A 17,061-nucleotide genomic window follows, 5' to 3' on the forward strand; every position below is an offset into this window, starting at 1 on the left:
TCGGGCCCCCTCAATATCCTCACCTGGTGCCAAATGGATGGCTAGATCCCTCACTAGCCGCTCCTGTTGCTCTGCAGGAGAGAGGGCTCGAGGGATAGACAGGTTCCCTCATTGGATTTGCATGCCTTAGAAAGTATTATTTTTGCATCTCCTGGCTAAAAAGAGGAAACACACAGTCACGCCCCTGCCATCGAAAATAACATTGGAGGCTTTGTGCTACCAGCCTGCATCCCCAGAAAGCCCCAACTGGCCTGGATAGGGATCAGATGTAACGTTGGGCTCTACTTCTACTTTCCCGATCTGTTTGCCAGTTGCAGCCCCGTCCGTTATGTAACAAAGCAGCAATGCAGCGGCATCGATTCAGGCAGCACAGGGGGGCAGGTATTTTATAATACGTTAAAAAACCAAAACCCCTGGAGGGCGGGAGAGCGGGTTAAAATCGTGTGGAGAGGTTATTCCAAAATAAAAAGAGGGGGGAGCGCGGCAATTTTGCAGCCTGGCTCCTCAGCAGTGCCCTAAGTAAAAGCAACGCCATGGGCAAAGCAATGCAAATGATTTCGGGTTGCTTCTATACCAGGGCTAATTATTATTATGTGGCTTAGGCGCAGCACAAAAGAACCAACCCAGCCTGCCGGCAGCCTGTTCGAGGCCAAGCTTTAGCCCCCGTGTCGCCTGTTGCTCTTGAGGAACCGGCCAGCTCTGCAGGGTGAGGGCAAGCCCGCAAGGATCACATCTAGCGGCCGGTGTGTGCCAGGCACAGAGAGTGTGAGGCGGGAAGCTGGACGCAGCTGTGCAGTGGGGAGAGAGGCGGGGGAGAGAGGCACACGCCAGGCTTAACAGAAGCTGCTCTGCCTGTCAGGCGCTTGCTGCGGTGTTTGGCCATGGGGACGTGTTAATAAGGATGGCAGGAGTTCCTCCCGGGCCAGCTCCTTCTGGTGGGCTTTTGTTTGTTGTCGGCGCTGTTGCAGGCGCGTGGAGAATCCAGGGTTCCCCTAAAGTCCTGCAGGGTCACGCCAGCAGCCCGGGGGAATTTCACCGAGGGGAGGAGATTTCGTGGCGATTAATGGCAGAGAGCGGGCTAAATCCAGACAGGGATGCCTATAAATGGCGTTTCTCCTTCCAAGGTGCACACTAAAAAAAAAAAAGAAAGAAAAAAAGAAAAAGAAAAAGAAAAAGAATCCGTCAGTGTCATTCCCCCACGTCAGGGCTGGTGGTGGGCGTGGGGCTGTACTTCCTCCGCCCCCTGCTAATGGAGTGAACCATTCCCAGCTCTCCCTTCTCCCTCTTTCTCCCCTTCTTCTCCATCTCCCCCTCGTCTGCAAGGTCTCCGCTGCTGGGAACTTGTTGGCAATGCCTGTTTTTCAGCTTCCCCCCACGTTTTCCAAAGTAACTATTTAAAGATCTGCAGTCGCAAATGGTTTTACTAAATGTAGGATGGGACTTAAGTTGAACGGCAGATATATTTCTCTGATCCTTGCTGTACAGATAGGTAAGTGGACCGCCAAATTGTGTCTCAAGTTGTCTGCACCAAACCCCATTTGATGCATGCAGAAACGGAATGTCTAAATAACCTGAAATGATTGGCATGGTTTGTGGCGAAAGGGACCAGGCTATGTACTCTCCTCGCTGGCTCTTTTTAACGGCAATTTTCGTGTTTATTCAGGATGCCAAGTGCTGAAAGAACAGCTTTTCCGCAGGAAAGGGAACGAATTCTTTTTCGTCTTGAACCACTTTTGCTCTTCCTTATTGCAAACCAGACGGATGAAATGCTCGTTAATGGTTAGGTTGCTTTCTTTTTCTTTCCCTCCTCCCCGGGAACGATTACATACATATTTCTTCCTAGATCTATGCCGCCGACAATTCAGTGGTTCCAATGCGAGGACATTTATTTCTTCCCTAGAGGGGCAGGGAGAGATGAGAAATGGAACAAAATGGCTAGAGAGCGGTCTAGCTGGAAAGTTTATTTGCAGGCAATCAGGGAGGTGCAAAGGGGTCGCAATGCTGTCTTTTGGAATGTCAGGGCTCTCCCAGCTGCCGTGAAATTTTTTGTTAAGTGGGATGGTGAAACAAAACCAAAATCTAAATCTTCTTGCCTGAGCATTAATTTTGTATAAACTAAGAGAACCTGTCACTGAAGCACAGGTGCAAAATGCCTATTCTTTGGAAGGGAGTTACTTACAATAGCACAGATTTCCCTCCACCCTGGTTTGTGTGTATATATGTATGTGTGTGTGTGCGTGTGCATTTCTTCTTGCTGTTGTTTGGGATTTTGTTGTTGGTGGGTTTTGTTTGTTTATTAGATTAATTTTGTTCAGTGTTTCCGATGAAAATATTTTCACAGTTACAAACATTAGAACAGCTTTAAAGTTTGCCACTCCTTTGATTCTGCATGAGGCACTAATAACCCAAAAAAAGCCCAAAAGAAATTCCCTAGCATCATCCAAAAAAAAAAAAAAGATCTTGGATTAAAAAATAATTAAAACACATCCTTTATCGATACATTGGCAGATTACAAGAGAAACCCTTGAAAAGATTTTCTGCGAAGGAATTCTGTCATAATAAAAATACTCAATTTTGCTGTTTAAAAATCATTTCGCTCTGTCGCTTTCCTAGCTAGCCGATCTCTGCAGCATTGGGGCGGGGGGAGAGTGGAGAAAAGGCAAAACGCGATGGAAATAAATTTCGCATCGATGGGGTGGGGGCGTGGGGAGGAAACCCTAGAGACGAAACACTGAACTCGGGAAAATGTGGCTAGAATTTGCAAACCTCAAAATTCATGTCATATTTCAAACAGAATAATTTCAAAGGATGTCATTTTTCAGGACATATGGCCTTTTTAAAACTACATTTCCTATTTTTTAAATGTATTTATTTATTTGATTGGAGGAGGATGTGAGGATAGGAAATTTTACCAAGAGAGGCATTTTTTCGCAGTGAATTTTACATGTTCTTGGCACTTTATATGCACTAGATCGTTCGAAAACGTGCAGGAATTTGGAAAGTTCAGATTAAAACAGTGCTGCAGACCTCAAATATTATTAAAGTGTAGACATTTTGGGGGGAGTGAGGAAAGGGATGAATTTTCGGATCTTATAGTCTCTTCGGTGAGCAGTTTGATTTTATTTGACTCCGAAGTCTTTATTACTATATTGAAATAAGGTGCCACCTCTGTTTTGTAAAGAGAATAAATGCCACATCCAGTGTAGAGTTGTATTTACCTCTGCTGGTGAATTACTAAAGGTTTCGTATGACATGGAAGTTTGTCGCATTAGTTTGGTGTCCCCCACAATGTATGTATATCTTTGCACCAATGCCTTGGTCCTTATGAATTCATGGCTGGAAGCTGTCCGAAACCACTGACACTTTGACAAGAAAGGTGGCTGAGGGAGGGAAGCGGGGATTGCAGGAGCTTGGAAGGAAGGAAGGTGAGACAGAAAGACAAATGACGCGGGGAGTAGACGGAGCTAAAGAATATTAAAGGTAGAGAATAAGCAGCAAAATTAAGGAATGCAAAAAGGATCAATTATGGATGGACCCTTTCGCCCTTATGCGTTGCAGATGGGCGGCACTTTCCCCTTTCTCTTTCAAACGACCTAATTCAAGAGAAATCCCATTGTTGGGTAACTCGGGAGAAACCCAGTCTCGTTTCTTAGAGCACAATTGCCCCCAAAGCCGCTGACAGCGACAGCATGCTAACAATGCAATTAGCTGCACGTCATTTCGCTCTCGCGCCCGCGTGGGCTTTGAGCAGGCCTCTCCTTCCGAGCACGAAGGCCGTACAATGGCACTTACGAATTATTATCTTTGCCATCGCATCTTGGCGCCCGGGAGGAGTCGATTCATAGGGCAGATCATTTGGGAGCCTGTGTTTTCAAGAGTGACTTGTAGCATTTTGCCGCTTGGAAGTGGCGTTTTCGCCCTCCTCATCGGCTTGCATGGAGGGATCGCGATGGCTTTTATAGGATCTCTCTCTCTCTCTCTCGGGATGTGCTCAGCTCTGCGATTTGTTTGCATGTTTTGTACCGTAGCCAATGTCTGCCCCCCCCCCCCCGGCGTGTTTTGACGTGCGGGTGGGCGGCGGTGGTGAGGGGTGTGGTCACTAAGTCAGGTTAATGATGAATCAAACGGGGAGGGGTGACGGGGTTTCTGAGTTGAAACGGAGCCTTTTGGAGCCAGCCATTTACTTGGTAATGGGAGCACCTTAAACAGAAGCAGCCAGGTCCCCCAGGGGAATCTCTAGGGTAGACTTTCTTACCGTTGCAATCCCAGGCTCCCAATCCAGTGTGTGCCCCCAGCACTTGGGGCAGGCTCCTGAAAGCAGCATGTGAAAATGGCAGCTCCCTTAACCCGATTACTGTAGGTGGCTAAAATGCAGTGCATGGGGGGTGGGGGGGGGCAGCAGCCGAGAGCCCTGAGCTCTGTTGTTCAGGATCAAGCCAGTGATCAATTAAACCAACAAGCCTCTAATTCCCTTTCATTTGCAGCGGGATTGATAGGGATAAATAGCCCGTATGCTAGCGAATCCCAGCCTGTCAGCTAGAAATTGTAGCTGGTGGTGGTGTTTTTTCAAACAGACAAATCAATTGAGTGAGTCCTGACCATGCAGGCGAGCAGAGAGAGAGAGAGAGAGAGAGTAAACCATGGTGACACCCCAAACCTCCCTCAGCACCACTGCAACTGTTTAGAGCTAACATCACTTAAAAGGTGTTTACAGAAAATCCTCCCAGCAAGACAGCCTGGCTTCCCCTTGCATGAAAATCCACTAGATCCCTCCGCACTGCGTGGATTTCATTGCAAGGGGAAGAGATCGGGAGGGAGCAGCTTCTTCCCAGCAGGGTCAGTTTTGTGTGTGGCTAGAGACTGAGCGCCTGGTTGATGGACTAAGCTGTAGCTAGACAGTTTTCAGAAACTTCTAGCCCTCTAGGCAGAGTGGTACAGAGAGGAGCTGAGGTGAAGTGAGGTAAATGATGCTCTTGTGTCTCCACGTCGATCCATCTGGCTATGAACATGTCCAGAGACACACAGTCTGACATATAAACCACAGGCGTCTCTCTGGCACCCATCTAGTTGCAAAATTACGACATAGGTGAGGAGTAACTTCACACACACACACAGTCTGTGACTCTAACACTCAGTCCATCGGTGGATTACACAGGAGGGCATTTTCATTTTTTTTAAACAGTGGGAGGGTCTCAGTGTGTGCCAGTGAATAGCAAAATCCGAAAGGTGCAACATGGGAAATATAACCAGGAAAAGATTTTAACAGTGGAAAAATTCATTTCTCTTACTAGCGATTGCAACCCAAAACCTTTTCATTCCCACCCCACGCTGTTGCACCATCGGAGGGAGAAATCTACGTGAGCCGTTTCAGTTGGAGCCCCTTTGCGTGGTTTGTGAATGTTTTCCTTTTCCTCTCAGAGAGGTTTCATTTTTCCCAGCTATTTCCCCTGAAATAATGAAGTGCCCTTAACAGAGTGTCCATGTGTGTGTGTGTGGGTTCGGAAGCAGAATGTTATAACAATGAAACGCATCCCGGGAAAGGAAAGAATTCAATTGAAAATTGCCTTTAATAAACAACCTAACGGTAATCAGGACTGTAGTGGGCCACGCTACTGTAAACTAAACTAAAACATGCAACGGGAGAGAGAGATGGAATAAGAACTGACGCGGGCGAACACAAATCAAAGGCACAAACCCGCTCCCTGAATGCCTTTGACTCTAAACCTGTTGTTCTCAGCACACTTGCCCTCATTCAAAATGAATCCCGTCTGCTGCTGAAAATGCCCAAACAGCAAAACTGGCTTTTTGTGCTGAGAAGGAAGCAAGGCGGTTTGCAACTTGGCGGGTGCACAAGAATGGCAGCTCTTCCTGTCCACGACTTTGATCCCTAGTATATGGTGGTGGTTGGGGGGGGGGGGGTTGAATGGAGCTCACAGACATGTGGGGGTTGGGTGCTGCACGGTGTTACTTGTGTTGGGATGTGTCCGGGCTGATGTGGTGCTGCTCTGTTCCCCAGCGTACCTGGTGCAGGCGGTGAGAGCCGCGGGGAAGTGCGATGCGGTCTTTAGGGGCTTCTCGGACTGTTTGCTCAGACTGGGCGATAACATGGCCAACTACCCGCAGGACCTGGACGACAAGAGAAATCTCCAAACGATCTGCTCGTAGGTCTTCCTATTTCGTTGTTATTCCTCGTCACGGATCGCGAGGGTTACATTCGGGGTGGTTATTCGACCCGGTTATTTGAAAAGGAAATGTCACTGGCCGGGCTGAAAATCCCGCTCGGTTTGCTGCTGTGGCTGTGTCTCTCTGCGTAAAAAGAAAGGGCTTGTACAGAGCTGCAAGGCGCTGCCCTATTTGCAGTTGTCCCTGCCCTGAGCTGGCCTTACCTCCGTACTTATTGCCCCGCAGGCTGAAGCGCCAATCAGAGCAAAACTGTACTGCGAGGAAAGATTTAACCTGCGCGCCAGCTGAGCCATTCAGTTCGTTTCCCCGCTGACTATGTGTTCTTTTGGCTTCTCTTCTCTTTTTCTTGCCCTCTGCATTTTTTTTTAACGCCGATGGTCCCTTCCCAGTTGATCAGTTCAAGGCCCCAAGTGTGCCATCCAGCGTTAGCTGTCAATGCAAATAGTTATTTACATGGGTGGTGCTGGTGCAAATAAAAATGAAGGTCGGAAATCCAGCATGGGGTTGGCAACATTTGGCTGGCCCTGGCTCTTCTTAAAGGCCGGTTTCGTAGCTAACGAACTGCCTAAAACAGGATCGTTTTTGCAAACCCCCTAAGCAGCGAAATTCTAGGGCTAGGCTTGTTCTTCATTGACTCTTCCGATTCTTTATTTGTTGTGGGTCGAGTTCTGATTTCTTTACTCTAGAAATGTGGGACTGTTTTTTAAGTCTGCTGCTAAACAACACGAGTAAAGAGATCTGAATCTGGCCCCGGAATGAAACAAAATAAATTCAGATGACAACAATGCAATCGAATATACTGAGAAATAATAATAATAATTAATAATAAATAGCACCTTGCCGCCTTATTAGAGAGAGGTATTTCTCCACGATCATTCAGATCTAGTTAGTTTCATTTTTAGAGTTAATAACATTATTGCTTATATAAGGCGTGAATAATGACTTGGGCTTGTATAGAAATACTGGTGTCTGAAGAGGGACTGGCACTGAAATGATCTCTGCAGGCTGAGACACTGGGATGGTTTCGCTGCCAAACTTTCAGTCCTTGCGGAAGGAACACTGGGCCAGACCGGGCAGGGAGTTCTTAAGCACAACTTTCCATTGAAGTCATTGCAGAGTTTTGCTTCGACTCCAGACTAAGCGCCTGGTAGGGTCCATTGCTTAAAGAAATGGTGAATCGTGATTCATTTCGCCCACATTAAAAAAGCGTTGTCTCCCATTCCTGACTCTTTACTAGGGACATATGAAGGTTGTTGGTGAGAATAGGAGGATAAGAGCTAATGCTTCATTTCTAAGAACTGTCCATTAAGGGGTTCTTTGTTTGAAGATAGTAAGGCACCGTTTGCATTTTAATTTAATTTTTTTAAAAATCCGTTTATAGGATTTCCCCAATTGCTGTTTTCCTGCATAATCCTGAAATATCCGGCAAAATAGTCATATTTAGAAGCCAATGCGGTGTCATTAGAGTGTAACGTCTTTCTTGAAACATAAAAAAGGAGTCCGAAAACAATGTACATTAAACGGAAACATTTTTTTAAAATCAAGACATGTTAACCCAAAAGATTATGTTGTGAAACCCATGTGACTTCTCTTTCTGTCTATATATTTCTGATCGACAGTAGGCTGCTATCTGCAGCGTCTACTATGCCGGTACGTGGCTTGAGTGGCCAGCTGCAATGTACCCGCTGTGCTGCAAGTAGAATAAATACATAAATAAGGGCCCTAGCATTCTGATCTGAAGCCTTTGTCCTAGATACTCTTCAGGAGTTAGCTTCTTGTCCAGTGCCACCGCCCTATGCCTGATTTCTTTAAAGGTTTCTCTCTCCCTTTCTCTATGCCAGTATGTGTATTGAAAGAAGATCAAGGAAGATTTAATTTTCCTTTGGGAGATGCAATTATAGCAGAAATACTGCAGGAGAGGCACACTCTCAGCCTTCTTGGCATCTCAATATCTCATTATTTATTACAAATGTAGCAAACACTGGAGTCTACAACCAATGTAGAGTGCTCATAAATTAGAGGCTGCAGGACTGCTTAAAAAAAACAACCGAAAACTGAGCGCCTGCCTGAAAAACCAGACCAAACCAGAGAACCGTCACAGGGGCCACACTGATTTTAGATAACCTAGACTACTACACAGAGATCTGCCAGTCTCCTCTGAAATGAGACAATCCTGCTTGGAGTATAGATTTATCCTCGAAATCTGCTTTTGGTTTGAGTGAGAAAAATGGGAAAGCAATTTAGGAATATTGGAAAATTTTCCAAGGGGGTGAGTAATTTCTTATTTTAAACACTGAAGGATCCTGGGCTCACTTAAATCACTGGACAGACTTCCCCTTTGTCTCCAGCGGGGCTTTGGATCAGGTTATGATTCTGAAATTACAGGAATACTGTCCCTGTAATTTCAGAATCACTGACCTGGCGCCTGATCCAAAGCATTCTGCAGAGAGGTGGCTGGTTTTCTGTGCAATGAGGGCTCGAGCTAAAGCCCTCTGAAGTCGGTGGAAGGTTTTCCTAGATGGGATCACCAACGTGGTGCTTTCCTGTCAAGTAACTTTGTTTTAGGAGCTTTAAACTTTGGCCGATTCCATCGTTCTGGAAGAGTAAAAGCAAAGCTCACTGCACAATAATACAGTTCATCAGCATCAACAACAAATAAGACCCTCCAACAATAATCATGCTAAGCAATAAATAAATATAATCATGATAATCATCACAGCTAAGAAACACCCTCCTTAATAAAGTCAGACAGTTAAGGAAGGTTAATAATAGGCTTTTTGTGGCTATTTCCCCCCTGGAAGATGTCCATCTATTCTGTGAACGCAAAAGGCACACCTTCTACCCCTGCCTAGGATTTATGGAGCTATGCGTTGGACCCTAGCCGCTTTCCCTTCAAAGGCTGAGATTTCGATTTCTGACTCCTTGCAAAAGCCTAAACCAAAACGTTACCGCGTAAATACAGAATAAGCTTGCTGGGGGTAGCCGCCTTGCTTCTTGAGAACGGAAGCAAGCCGCCCGCTTAGGGGGCGTTTGGGGGTTAAGATTGCAGTCGCTCCTGAGGGAACCCTGAACCAGAGCTATTGACTGAAGGCTTGATCCTGCTTTCATTGAAATCAGCGGCCCCGCCCCCAGTGGTTTAACTGGGAGCCGGAGCCGAGCCGAGGCGCAAAACGAGCCGGTTGTGCGTAGGGCTGCTTCTGCTAAGGTTGCAATTCGGAAGGCAGCAAGGGCCAAGGTTTTGAAAAAGCGACTGTTGATTTTAGGGGCCTCAATTTTGCAGCCCCCCCAAAGGGGGAAACTTCTTGCAGGGGCCTGATTCGCATAACTGGGGGGTTGGGCACCCGTCATCGCTACACACATTTGAAGCTGTTGGGAGGGGCGGGGTTGGAAGGGGAGCGTGTGGGGCGGGGGGAGAATCGGGCGTGGGGCTGGCAGGTTGTTGGACCATCTTGTGCAGCCAGTGACCTGGCGCTTGTCCCCTGTGTTTGCTTCTTCCCCAGGTACTGGGATGATTTCCACTCCTGCACCCTCACAGCCCTCACGGATTGCCAGGAAGGCGCGACAGATCTTTGGGAAAAACTGAAAAGGGAATCCAAAAACCTCGATTTTCAAGGCAGCTTATTTGAACTATGCGGAGGAAGCAACGGGTCAGCTCCTTCCCTACTCCTCCTCCCTGCCTTCCCCCTGCTCCTGCTGGCTCTCTCTGCAGCGCTAGTGACCTGGCTCTCCTTCTAGGAGGTCTCTCCTGGTAGACCACACATACCCACACACACACACACCCTCCATATACTGGATTTATAGAGGAAGTGTCCATCCGTTTTTTGGGGACCGTTGTGATGATTTGTGATGATGAAACATCCATATAGGATTGTGGAAACGTTCTCTCTTTATTTTGTGTTTTATTTGCCAAATGTTACCAAACAATGAGCAACAAACAGCCAAAATCGGACCTCAGCTTTAGTGTCTCTTCAAATAAAAATAGAAAACTCGAGCCCTTTGTGCAAAAGAATCTCAGGAACGGCTTTGGGCCACCTAATATTAATAATCTTAATAAATAATGATAATAATAACAACCACAACAACAACAACAAAAGACGGGCTCCTCTTATAATATGAAAGAAAACGATGAGTTGAGAAAAAAGGCACTGGAAATGAATCCAAGATTGATATCCACGTGTGAAGCATATGGTGAATAACTCACAATCTATCATCTTTCCTCCACAGTCGCTTGTTTTTTGGTCATTCCACTGCAAAAATAAATTTCCTCGAGGGGAAAAACGAAAGAAATGGACAGCTAAAGAAAAAGAAGGAAGGAAGGAAAGAGATTGTCTCTAATGACTGAAGGATTGAATGCTGCTAAGATTGCTGAGAGTTTAGCTTTACTTGGTGTTGTCAAAGCATCTTTCCGAGTTCACTGCCTTTAATTTCCCTCCTCCTCTCTTGTTTTAGATGTTACACATACAGTAAAATACCTGAATATCCAACAGTATAGATTACAAAAAGGGGGCTTAAATGTAAACCTAAAAATACAGCATATTGATTTTGACAAAAAAAAGAACCTTGATTTTAAAAGAAAAGATGTAATTTAAAAAGAGTTTATTATAAAGCTAATTCAGCAAAAAAAAATTTGCTACAAGTATAGAAAGAAGTATAAAATAAAAAGTATTGTTTGAAATGAGGGTGTCGTTTTATTTGTAAAATATGCATGGTATATATCTATTTAACTGGACAGGCTTTTAATATAATGGCGGCTAAATGCAGAGCTGCTAAATTAATTAACATCGTCATCTTGGTGCAAAGAAATATAGAATTTCTAAACTAATTAACAGAGCCCTTGAAAAATAATGCTATGAAACTCTCCCTAAAAACAGTACACAATACTCCTTTTCTAAAACGTGGGACTCCTCTTCTGTGACTGCTTACAGAGGGAACCAGCCCTCGACAGCCAAAGTGAGTGCCAGATGTCAGTGGGAACTCCGGGTACCCGAGCAATGCAGGACGGGCTCACAGGTCTAGCACGGCTGCATTTGAAGCAATTTGTCAAAAATCCGCCCCGGTTATTCTTCCCTTTATCCACACACGCCGGTTTTGCTGGCACAGCAATTGCTGGCGGCCTTATAGGCAGACTATTTACAGCTATATTCTTTCCAAACCTATTTAGAGATTTAAAAAAAAATAAAAATAAACCTATTTTGCTGAAAAGGAGCCTGTTTATAGCTGTGGAGGGGAGAGAAAGCAACCACCATTAAGATGCTGCAAAGGAGGGACAGAAAGCGGCTGCCTGAGATCAGATGAGTCCTTTCATAATTAATAAGACAGCTCGGCTGAAATAGCCAGGAGACTGGGCCCTATTGATTTAGCAGCAGAAGCTGCTGTAACCTTGTCTATTTATAGGATTTTGATGCCTTTATGGAGAAGTAAACATCAAGGCGTAAACACATCCTTTCTACCTATAAGATGAGAGTCCTGCTGAGAGGGAGGAAGCTGGGAGGAAGGGAAGGAGGGGTCAGAGTTTAATTTTGATCCTGCAATTCTAGTCATACACATTATTTATTCCGGTGCGGGAGGGGGATGTAATAATCCCCCTTCTCCAACATATCATTATTCTCCCCCCCCCCCCCAAAGGTCTGTAAAGTCTGAAATGTAATGTGTAAGCAATAGCAAACGTACCCGTTCATAAATCAAACAGTGGGTTGCAATCCAATCTGCATTTCCCAAACGTATTGAATCCCAGCAACAAATGGGCCCCGGAACTGAAGCCAGCAGCCTTTAGCACTGCAAGCGATGTTGATTTTTAATGATAAAATACATTGGGGGGAGGGGGGAATCACCAATCTATGCAAAGCTCAGCCTCATTTCGTGGGCATTTTTCCACCTTCCCTTCCCTTCTTTCCCACATTGGCACTGCCAGGGAACCGTGGGCTTTCTGCGAATGGCTTTTCCCAGATGATCAAAATTTAGATCGCTATTAAAAATAATCATGACATCACACGTTGCTATTTATTTTAGCACCAACCGACAGCGGCAAGAGAGGGGGAAAGGGAATGGGAGAGTTCAGGCAGACCCTGCACTGCTTTAGCACCCGCTAGAGTTCCCACTGAAGCGAACAGCAAAACTCCCATTGATTGCAGTGGGAGGAGAATCGGGTCCTTCTTCGGGCCAAAGTCCCACTGAAAATTTGCCCGTGTAAGAAGGATGGTTTTTGTTTGTTTGTTTTACCGCTAGTAGTTAAATCCATTTCCGTAAGGAGCTAAATCCTGCTGACTTTACACGTGGTCAAATCCTGTTACCTGTAGCAATCCCACTGATTTTTTTCTCTCCCAAGCAGGATGTGGTCACGTGAGTCTAGTTTAAAGTCCCCAATCCGGTAGTCCTTACTCAATAAAACTTCCACTGAAATAAATAGATCGGATTCCATTTTGAGAGAGAGAGAGGTTTTGCCTGTATAAGGACTGCAGGACCAAACGCCAAAGATGTGCCATTCTATTACAGAAATACCAATTGACTCTGGATTAAAATGGCTTCTTAGTTCTTTCTATTTCCAGATTTTGTTTTAAACAATAGTGGCTTTGGCTTAACTGTATAAAGCAATCTCAAACTCTTTGGTAAGGGGATCGGTTTCCATCTCAGTAGTGCGTTCAAGAGATTTTCAAATTAGAATGAATGAATAATAAATAATCTCTCTATATTTAGCAAATACACAAAGTCGTTCTACATGGCGACGAGACGGCAGACAGAGGGCTGATGAAATCATAAGCATGTTTTTTTTAAGTTAGTGGCTGAGCCAGTGAGAGACAAGGATGCTAGGTTATTTCATCTGAATTTTTTTTCTCCTGGGGTATTGCAAATTGTTTCGATTTTAATATCAATCTTCTTAGAGTTTTAGAAGGGAAAGGATTTGTTCAATAGAAGCAAAATCTCACGGGAAATCTCCCATCCTGGTGTTATTCCAAATGCACCAGCATACAGATGTGCCTTTCTAATTGACAAACGCCTGCTTTCGGAAATCACTGTCTAATGACAGGGTAATTCCAGGCAATAAGATGAACAAGGATGCATATGTTATACATAAGTCTACATTGCATCGCCTATATTTATTTTATATACACAGCAACCGGGCTATAAATAATGACTTACCCAGCTTTCTTTTCCATAAATGTATAAGCCACCCACACAACCTTCTGACGGAAAGAAGAAACAACAACCCAAATCAGAGAGAGGAGACTGCAAAATAAGCTAATAAAGACCCACCAAAGGCATCCACCAAAGTGGCATGGATAAGGAATGGATTTGAACGACCACCTAACTATTCTTTCAAAATGGGATCTTCCCGCTGCTGAAACCATTGGGAGTTTTGACACTGACTTCAGTGGGAGCAAGATCAGCCTGTAACTTCTCAGCCTAGACGGTTTCATTTGTTTTCCACTTACAATTAAAGAAAAGGCCGGGCGCAAAATGACTAACTCCCCCTCTGATTTTCCAGGGAGCTGGGAATTACTGTACTAGACATAGCTGATATCAGTTAAGGTGTGCAAATGAGGAGACAAGGAGTTTGTAAATGAACTAGCACCAGGCTTTTTTATAGAGAGAATAGTTAAGCTTCCATCTCTGTAACTGTCTTGAAGATTAGAGGAGTAGCAGCAGAACTGGATTTCAATCTCTCAATATTCTTACTGTAGCTATTTATTATTTGTATTGTGGTAGCACCTGCATTTGCACCAGTCTTTTGCTCCACAAATATTTGTTTGTTTCTTACAAAACAAACTAAAAATTAGGAGGTGGGAACTGAATTTATTGGACACTTTAAAATATACATATTTTACATAATGTGTTAACAAATCATCTCTGGCCTCATTTAATTACTGATTGCTGATCAAAACCCTGCTCTATGGATCTTCAAACAACACAACATAGTCTCAAATTATGGTGGCAGGGCTAAAGCCTTCTCAGTGTTTAAGGTTATGAAAATTTTAAGGGTCTTGAATCCCCTGGATGTTATTCTTCTATTTTCTGTTTGCTTTTTAATCCAAAAATGACTGTACTGCCATGTGTTTCCAGAGTTTTTCTCCTCAGCTGTGTCCAAATAGAGCAGAAAAATAAATGACCCAAACCTGGTGAAAAGGACTAAGCGAACCAGGTTTGTTTAACCTTGTCTCTCTGTGCCCACCAGCTCCGGAAGGCTTTGTGGTTAGGATAATAGAAGTGATAAAAAGAGAAGAGAGGAGAGGCCAAGAAGAAACCAGCCATGCTCTCTGCTGCACTGGTCCCACTCCCCAATAAGCAGATTTCTTTCAAAGCTGCAGGTGTCCAATTCTCCAGAAACCTCACACCATATTCCAGCCCCCAGGCAAACAGGAGCTGGAAAATTTCAAGTCCAAACAAAGGAGTTCAAATGCTCATTCAAACCAAAAGGGACAGAAATAACCCAGCAAGTGCCCTTCTTTGCTAAACTGCAAGGTAAATGGAGTTAGCAGAAGCTGGGGCCGCTATTTTCATTTTCAGAGCAGATCTGCAGGCCCTAATCCTTGTCCTAGTTCAGTCTGTGAGCAACATCAGACCTACAGGCTGCTGTCCCCTGAGACTCACTGAAGCTTGTCTCCTTCCTTATGAATTCTGGATAAACTCGTGTTTAGTAACAGGCTGCTCCACTGAATAATCCTCGCCAACTTCCGCCTTTTAACCAGCCACCTGAGCACTGGAGGAGGAGGCTGTACACTGCTTCCTATTCAGATTTGCCTCGGATCACCTTTGAAAGATGGAAGATTGAGCCAGAGTTTAAAAATGCATCTGTTACCTCTCCATCTGCCTTGTTGCATGATGCAAAGACAGAGAGAAAGATGGACGTGCAACATTGCAAAGCCAGCCTGCTAGCACGTGGGGAATGAATTGGGAAATGTGGTATATGTCCATTACTCAGAATAAGAACATAAGAACAGCCATGCTGGGTCAGACCAAAGGTCCATCGAGACCAGAATCCTGTCTTCCGACAGTGGCCAATGCCAGGTGCCCCAGAGGAAATGAACAGAACAGGTAATCATCAACAACATTTGAATGCAAGGCTGTCTGAGTGCAGGGTACATTGACCTGTTTGTTCACAGTATTATTAATAATTAAGGTTGGGATTCTGCCCCTCTTACTTACCTTAATTCCCACATAGCCCTGTTTAAACCAATGAGCTGTTCTCATGCTCTGAGAGCAGCCCTAGTGAAAGCAGTGGAGCTACAAGCAGAAGAAGCAGCCTGAGTAGGAGTGGCAAAATCAGGCCTGTATTTATTGATTAATTCATAATATTATTTGTATGCCAGTGGGGCCTAGAGATCCCCGCTGAAGGGAACTGAACATTTTAAGTAAAAGGGCCTGATTCACTACTGTGTTACTCCAGTCTTATGCTAATATAAAGTCACTAGTTTTAACGTTCTACAAAGGTGTAAAGCTGGAGTAACATAGTGATGAGTCCAGCCAAGCTTTTCAAATATGCAACCTCTTTTTGCCTCTGGCTCTTCCTGTTCTCTCCTGTTATCTGCAGCTGTCCTGCTGTAGCTGCTCTTCCTATTTGCAGGCCATGCTTATTTTGTGCCAGGGCTTGCCAGGGCTGAGCCCCGTCACCTCTAGGCTTGGCAGTTCATAGCTCCAGCATCTCTGCACTTGCCATGCCAGTTATGAAAGTCAAAAACTTGCTTGAGCCCCAGCACCTAATTACTTGAGAGCCCCAGCACCTCTTTCATTACAAATTAAGCGCAGCTTGCAGGAGGCTGGGGAGAGGCCTGTGTAGGTAATAGCCTGAGGAGGCATCAAGCTGTCGTCTTCTTCCCAGTGAGGTGCAGGGTGAAAACACATTTTGACGGGGATGAGGAGTAATTGATCTTGGGTAACCCAGCCTATTTACACTACGTGAATCCAGAGGAATTTGAGGTGAGGAAGTGGGCTAGGTTTGGCCATCAGGGTCTGGTAACTGGGTGTGCCATAATCACCTCAGCTGGAGCCAGTGGCCACCTGAGTGACAGTCACACCAGGCCCTTGGAGTGGTTTTCCAGCAAGCAGTGCTGTATTATCTTGGGTCAGGTGTCCTTCTCCTGATCAGCTGGTGCCTTTGGCTTAACAGGAAGTAAGCCCCTGATGACAGAGTGTGATTGACATGTGTCTGCGCTGGAAAAAAAAAAGGAGGCAACCAAGGGAAACAAACCAGCAGTCATTATGGGTGTAATTCCCTCCTGTGCAGAGGGCCTACACAGGACCAATGATCCCACTGAAATCCCACTTAAGCCCTGGGACTTCAGTGGTGTATGTGCCTTGTGCTGCACCTCTGTACAGGGATGAATTCCACCCTGTGGGGATACAGCCCTACACCTGAAAATAGAGCACTTCAGTGACCTGTCTTGTAAACCATGTGTAAGACATCAGATTTTGTAACTGTGATATTACAACATGATTGAATAATAACCTGTAACATCATGATTTGCACAGTGTTATCTGACCCAATAAAATTACAAGACGGCATGTGTGTGCCTTTGTGAGAGGGAGAGAGATACAGGTGAACCTAAAGTTTGTTTACATCCTTGCTTAGCCCTGGTCTACACTAGGACTTTAGGTCGAATTTAGCAGCGTTAAATCGATATAAACCTGCACCCGTCCACACGATGAAGCCCTTTATTTCGACTTAAAGGGCTCTTAAAATCGATTTCCTTACTCCACCCCTGACAAGTGGATTAGAGCTTAAATCGGCCTTGCCGGGTCGAATTTGGGGTACTGTGGACACAATTTGACGGTATTGGCCTCCGGGAGCTATCCCAGAGTGCTCCATTGTGACTGCTCTGGACAGCACTCTCAACTCAGATGCACGATTGTTTGCCGTTGCTCTGACGCAGGGAGGGGCGACTG

The 17,061-nt window shown here is 45.1% G+C and overlaps 1 protein-coding gene across 2 annotated transcripts; it reads left to right on the plus strand.

The window, feature by feature from the left end:
* The first annotated feature begins 869 nt into the window (after positions 1-869).
* NRN1 (neuritin 1) lies at positions 870-16,680 on the plus strand. Of its 2 annotated transcripts, none has more exons than XM_007069173.4 (3): positions 870-1,489; positions 6,017-6,161; positions 9,684-16,680. In XM_007069173.4, the coding sequence occupies exons 1-3, from the start codon at positions 1,435-1,437 to the stop codon at positions 9,916-9,918; spliced, it is 435 nt and encodes a 144-aa protein (XP_007069235.1). In that variant the 5' UTR covers positions 870-1,434; the 3' UTR covers positions 9,919-16,680. The 2 variants fall into 2 exon arrangements, with proteins under 2 accessions (XP_007069235.1, XP_043396097.1); XM_043540162.1 differs by lacking the exon at positions 870-1,489 and adding an exon at positions 1,650-1,779.
* The last annotated feature ends 381 nt before the right edge of the window (positions 16,681-17,061 follow it).

Source organism: Chelonia mydas, chromosome 2, assembly GCF_015237465.2.
Source record: "Chelonia mydas isolate rCheMyd1 chromosome 2, rCheMyd1.pri.v2, whole genome shotgun sequence".
In the NCBI taxonomy this organism is placed as follows: Eukaryota; Metazoa; Chordata; order Testudines; family Cheloniidae; genus Chelonia; species Chelonia mydas.

Bases quoted from the DNA above. Each gene is read 5' to 3' on its own strand.
- NRN1 (XM_043540162.1), top strand. From the start codon at position 1,665: ATGCCAAGTGCTGAAAGAACAGCTTTTCCGCAGGAAAGGGAACGAATT. The intron at 1,780-6,016 runs GTTAGGTTGCTT...TCTGTTCCCCAG, and splicing joins GGATGAAATGCTCGTTAATG to CGTACCTGGTGCAGGCGGTG. The intron at 6,162-9,683 runs GTAGGTCTTCCT...CTTCTTCCCCAG, and splicing joins AATCTCCAAACGATCTGCTC to GTACTGGGATGATTTCCACT.